This window comes from Entelurus aequoreus, linkage group LG12 (genome assembly GCF_033978785.1).
Source record: "Entelurus aequoreus isolate RoL-2023_Sb linkage group LG12, RoL_Eaeq_v1.1, whole genome shotgun sequence".
NCBI lineage: Eukaryota > Metazoa > Chordata > Actinopteri > Syngnathiformes > Syngnathidae > Entelurus > Entelurus aequoreus.
Genome location: NC_084742.1, coordinates 46,365,221 through 46,371,891, shown reverse-complemented (window position 1 = coordinate 46,371,891; position 6,671 = coordinate 46,365,221). Strand labels below are relative to the sequence as shown.

The following is a 6,671-nucleotide window of genomic DNA, read 5'->3' as shown; positions in this document are numbered from 1 at the left end:
GTTGGGGCGTATAAGGAACACAAATATGTTTTTATTCCAGTCCCCTTTTTTTTGTGCAGCCTTAGGCGTGGATGGCACTAGGCTGTATCCATCCGCCCTTGCTCAGTCGGAACTTGTTTCTTGACTTTTTTTCCATGCATTTAAAAAAAAAAGTTTTGAACTGGTCTGAAGTGGGAAGGTCTTGTAAGATTAGGGCAGGGGAGTAAGAATGAAAGTGATCTTCTAGGCGAGTCGCAGTGAAGGTGCGGGGTTTTTGTCGTATCAATGCGCAGTGGGAAGTAGATCCGGCTGGGGCAGGTTCGCAAGTGGAGCGGAGGGGGACCAGAGAGGCGCACGGTTCCACAGCCAGGACCACTTTGGAGCCTCTGCAACAAGAAGACAGGACGGCGAGCGTGACCCTCCGCCTTTTCACGTCCACGCAGCGCACACAAGTTGGGGGGTGGGAAGCGATGACACGCCAGTAGCGAGGTGCACTTTTTTCCCCCTCCAGTCTTTAAACGCAGGCGGATCCCGGTTCGACTCCCCCACTGCTGCGCGTTCAAGATGGGCAAAGACTCCAGGCTGGCGGTGATCGTGCTGCTCGTCACTTTGTGCGTGGCCGTGCAGCAGACCGACTCTGCGGTAAGTCGCGCTCACTTTAGCCCGGCACGCACCCACTCTCATGCCGCCGGAGGGTGGGGGTGAAAGGTGCAGCCTTCGGACCGGACATCGGCGGCTTTCTCGCGGTTTATAAATAGACGTTTGGCTTTTAATTACATGTATGAATGTTGCACGTTTTATACTTCTTTAAGTGGGCTTTAAAGACACTTTAACTTTGCACACATCGCTAATTAGAGCATTTTCTGGAAGACTTTACTAGTTTGCGTAACTAACACGCACCTAAGTCTGCAGCCTGTGCGTGTAATATTCCAGTGCGGGCTCGCCATCAGATGAATATTAAAGCTCATGAATAATTCATGAAGAGAGGTGTATTTGCATGGCCACGCCCCTTCTCCGTAAAGCATGTCCACTAGGGCAGTGATTCTCAACCTTTTTTTAGTGATGTTCCCCCTGTGAACATTTTTTAAAATTCAAGTACCCCCTAATCAGAGCTAAGCATTTTTGGTTGAAAAAAAGAGATAAAGAAGTAAAATACAGCACTGTGTCATCAGTTTCTGATTTATTAAATTCTATAACAGTGCAAAATATTGCTCATTTGTAGTGGTCTTTCTTGAACTATTTGGAAAAAAAAGATATAAAAAGAACTAAAAACTTGTTGAAAAATAAACAAGTGATTCAATTATAAATAAAGATTTCTACACATAGAAGTAATCATCAACTTAAAGTGCCCTCTTTGGGGATTGTAATAGAGATCCATCTGGATTCATGAACTTCATTCTAAACATTTCTTCACAAAAAAAGAAATCTTTAACATCAATATTTATGGAACATGTCCACAAAAAATCTAGCTGTCAACACTGAATATTGCATTGTTGCATTGTACTGAATGGAGTAGCCTACTTGATTTGATGTTCAGTTTATGAACTTACATTCATATTTTGTTGAAGTATTATTCAATAAATATATTTATAAAGGATTTTTAAATTGTTGCTATTTTTAGAATATTTAAAAAAAATCTCACGTACCCCTTGGCATACCTTCATGTACCCCCAGGGGTACGCGTACCCCCATTTGAGAACCACTGCACTAGGACTGTGAATCTTTGGGTGTCCCACGATTCGATTCAATATCGATTCTTGGGGTCACGATTCGATTCAAAATCGATTTTTTCCGATTCAACGCGATTCTCGATTCAAAAACGATATTTTCCCGATTCAAAAGGATTCTCTATTCATTCAATGCATAGGATTTCAGCAGGATCTACCCCAGTCTGCTGACATGCAAGCAGAGTAGTAGATTTTTGTAAAAAGCTTTTATAATTGTAAAGGACAATGTTTTACCAACTGATTGCAATAATGTAAATTTAACTATTAAATGAACCAAAAATATGACTTATTTTATCTTTGTGAAAATATTGGACCCAGTGTGTTGTCAAGCTTATGAGATGCGATGCAAGTGTAAGTCACTGTGACACTATTGTTCTTTTTAAAAATTTTTTATAAATGTCTAATGATAATGTCAATGAGGGATTTTTAATCACTGCTATGTTGAAATTGTAAGTAATATTGATACTGTTGTTGATAATATTCATTTTTGTTTCACTACTTTTGGTTTGTTCTGTGTCGTATATTTGTGTCTCCTCTCAATTGCTCTGTTTATTGCAGTTCTGAGTGTTGCTGGGTCGGGTTTGGTTTTGGAATTGGATTGTATTGTTATGGTATTGCTGTGTATTGTTTTGTTGGATTGATTAATTTAAAAAAAGTAAAATAAAATAAAAATATATGAAAAAATAAAAAATACAAATAATAGATTTTAAAAAAATGAGAATCGATTCTGAATCGCACAACGTGAGAATCGCCATTCGAATGCGAATCGATTTGTCACACACCCCTAATGTCCACTAAACGGGATGGTGGGGCGGGGCAGGGGTGCTTGCAAACTTGTTGCAGGCAGGAAAAGAAGATGGTTACCATGGAAATGTTGCATCCAGTCCTGTCGATACTGCAGTAAGAAGTTGTCTATAACAGGGGTCCCCTAACTTTTTTCCCACCAGGGACCGGTTTAATTGATTGATTGATTGATTGAGACTTTTATTAGTAGATTGCACAGTACATATTCCGTACAATTGACCACTAAATGGTAACACCCGAATAAGTTTTTCAACTTGTTTAAGTCGGGGTCCACGTTAATCAATTCATGGTAATGTATGCATTTTTCACGTGTGGCAGATAAAAAACAGCAAAAAAAAATAGCATGAAAAATCAACTCACTATAACACTGAAATAATGGGAGCCCTGTGCGTGTTTCTTTGCAAAAAGATGGTCGCCGGCACGTTGATGGCATATACTATATACCGGTGTTTCTTAACCATAGGGCTGCGAGCGCCCCCTACAATGTAATATATGTGTTTTTACAGCTGTCACAGCAGTCCTTAGTTGTAATACACTTTTCTACCACTTGTGGCAGTAATGACAAATATATATATAAAACAACCAGAGTGAAATTCATAGAGAAATGTCTTAAGCGCAAAAATTATGACTAAAGTGGTATTTTCATTTGCACTTTAATTTAATTGACAGTTTAGTTAAACAAACATATTTATTATTAATTTAGTTTATTTATTTTAGCAGAACATAATGTATATTGTATGTACATTTATTTTGTCTAATCCAGTGGTTCTTAACCTTGTTGGAGGTACCGAACCCCACCAGTTTCATATGCACTTTCACAGAACCCTTCTTTAGTGAAAAGTAAAATGTTGTTTTTTTTTCAAATTTAAGACAAAGTTATATGTTTTTGGTAACACTTTAGTATGGGGAACATATTCTAAGTAACAAAGACTTAATTTAGAGTTATTTGGACACTAGGGGAACATATTCTAAGTAATAAGGACTTAATTTAGAGTTATTTGGTTAGGGTTAGGGTTATAATAAGGCCATGCAGAATAAGGCATTAATAAGTACTTAATAATGACTAGTTAAGAGCCAATATGTTACTAATTTGCATGTTATTAGCAACTAATTAATGGTGAATATGTTCCCCATACTAAAGTGTCACCATGTTTTTTTACTGGTGCATAAAATGAACCGTGCATGAACATCACCTTGTTCAAACAACAAAACCAACACAGTGCATACACTCACAACAAATTACACACCTGCAAACCAGTCAGCTGTTGCCGTAGCCGTAATACGCCGATAGGGAGAAGTTCGTATTTACACGATGAGTCGGGTGTGTTTTGACCTCCGCCGAACCCCTGAGGCCGACTCACCGAACCCCTAGAGTTCGATCGAACCCAGGTTAAGAACCACTGGTCTAATCAGTCTGACCTAACCCTAAGGTTTATTTGTTATTAATAATTTAATCTTTGTGATTAACACATGCTTTTATAACATTTTACAAGGTAGGGAACTGTAAGTAAGTCAGATATTTTATTTTATTTTATATGATCAAAATCAAGAGTAAGATTACTAATTGAGTGTTAATGTTGGAGTGGGCCCCGGGTCCCTCTGTAGTGTAGGTCCTGAGGTCAAACAGGTTAAGAACCCCTGCTATATACAATGACCCTGCAGATGAAAATTAGCCTTTGGCTACAACCTGACACATTTAAAATTGTATATGTTCATTAATGTGCATCAATGTACTAAATGGCGACTTCCTGTCAGGAGTTGTAATATACATCTATAAACAAGCTTATTGGTGTGTTTAGTGGGACAGATGAAATTTAAGTTGGACACTGGACCGGTGGTTGGGCACCACTGGTCTATATCGTACAAGCTACGTGAATATCTTATTAACATGATTGGTTTACTCAGCAATGCAGAGAAAAGCCTTTCACAGCCTTATTTCAAACACTAATATGAAATATTACCACCTGTTATGCTCTGGAGAGGACATCTCAGGCTTTTCACAGGATTTGTTGGCATCTGTTCCAAAATGCCTGCCATAGTGAAAGATGTTTTATTTCAGGGGTGTCAAACTCATTTTAGATCAGGGGCCACATGGAGAAAAATCTACTCCAAAGTGGGCCGGACTGGTAAAATCACGGCACGATAACTTAAAATTAAAGACAACACCAGATGGTTTTCTTTGTTTAAAAATAGAACAAGCACATTCTGAAATTGTACAAATCATAATGTTGTTCGGGTTTTTTTTTTACACTTACAGTACATGTTGCGGTTAATGGTATTCTATCTTTATTTGTCGTGATTTATACTTTCTGAATGAATTATCTGATAATGTTCATCAGTCAACTCATTGGAGTTCATTTTCAATCTATCAAGATAATAAATAATAATATCAAAATCAAATTACAGGATGTTATTTATATAGTTTGCTCATTTTCCCCGACTGGTGCACTAACTTGTGGTTTATGTTTTTTAAATATCTAGCATAATCGACAAAGATACAAGCAATTGCTATTGCGACATCTAGTGGACACATTTAGAACAGCAGTTTCTTTCGTTCAAAAATTTCGGCAAATTTTTGTACTTAGCAAAATCTTTCCGCGGGCCGGATAAAACCTGGGCCTTTCGTTTGACACCGCTGTTTTATTGGCAATATGTTATAAATGTATCCAGGTATTGTGCTTGGACAGGTAGAACTTGGGTGTGTTTTTCAATGTATCTAGTTTGTGTTGCTTTGGCAGCATGCAATCTTTTTTGAAACGCTGAAAACAACACAATTCCCCAATGTCCTTTGTGGTGGACATAGACCTACTATTGCTACGTTGTCATATAGCAGTGCTTCTCAATAATTTTCTGTTACGATCCCCCTAGGACAGGCCTGGGCAATTATTTTGACTCGGGGGGGGGGAGGGGGAAAATTTAGAGAAAAAAATGTGTCTGGGGGCCGGTATATCTGATTTTTAGGAAAACTCATACAAGACCTCACAATAATGTCTGATTGAATGCTAAAAACGTTATGACAGACCGCCTTAAAAAACGGAATGGAATTTTACGTTTTTTTACTGAATGAGACACCCAGAATGTACATGAAAATAAAGAATGTGGGATTCACAATATTAACTATGAACGATAAAACACTGAATATTGACAACATATGAACGTCACACCCCGTTTCGATCAACATTTTTACAATCAATCAATCAATCAATGTTTATTTATATAGCCCTAAATCACAAGTGTCTCAAAGGGCTGCACAAGCCACAACGGCATCCGCGGTACAGAGCCCACATAAGGGCAAGAAAAAACTCACAACCCCAATGGGACGTCGATGTGAATGACTATGAGAAACCTTGGAGAGGACCGCGTATGTGGGTGGACCCGGGGGGTACACACACTTGACAGTGTATGTACAAGCGTCATGTGCTCAATGCATCCTGATCCATATTATAGAGACATACTGGATAGACGGTTGTCTGTTTGGTCAAGCTGGCCGGGGACGTTTCCAGTTGATTTTGGGTAGGTGGCGAAACGTTTTTACCACTGCAGGGTTTGTTAGCACTAACAGTTCATCTTTCGTTGTGATGCAGTTTCTCTGAGTACCTCCTGGCCAGATACAGAGAGCCCTTCCGTCCATAATAAAAAATGTTGCCACTCAGTGCAGCAGAAGCACTCTATTTCTGTCGGCATAGCTTGGCTCCAAGCTCCACATATACAACACCAAGTCACGCTGATCCCGACTCAACATTTCACCCTGGCTTCGTGCTCGCTTCTATAACCAGCAGTTCATCCTCCCTATATTCAGCTTCAAAAAGATAAGGTTGTGAATAATCATTTGTCCAAAAATAGCAAACACACAATGTTGACGGAAGTAGGAAGTGTGTTGTTATGGGCACTGAAATCAATGCGCCCATTAAAGAAGTTAAACTTAAACTTTACTTTATTGATCCACAGGGGAAATTGTTCCACACAGTAGCTCAGTTACAAAGGATGGAAAGGATAAGGATGGAAAGGTTAATGCACACAAGGGCACAAAAAAAGAGGGCGAAAACAAAAAGGTATAAAGTAGACTAAAAATGTACCATAGTAGCGATATAAAATATAACATATGTAATATTTACATATTATATATAATATATACTGATATATTAGATCATTATATTGTAT

At 38.6% G+C, this 6,671-nt stretch overlaps 1 protein-coding gene across 1 annotated transcript in view; it reads left to right on the top strand.

Annotated features, from left to right (window-relative positions):
* Window positions 1-297: 297 nt before the first annotated feature.
* The window catches only part of col4a5 (collagen, type IV, alpha 5 (Alport syndrome)), an 87,591-nt gene continuing 81,217 nt past the window's right edge, over window positions 298-6,671 (top strand). The window contains exon 1 of the mRNA XM_062066122.1: window positions 298-621. Coding sequence (XP_061922106.1) covers window positions 544-621 — 78 coding nt within the window. The 5' untranslated portion in view covers window positions 298-543. The remainder of the gene's footprint in view (window positions 622-6,671) is intronic.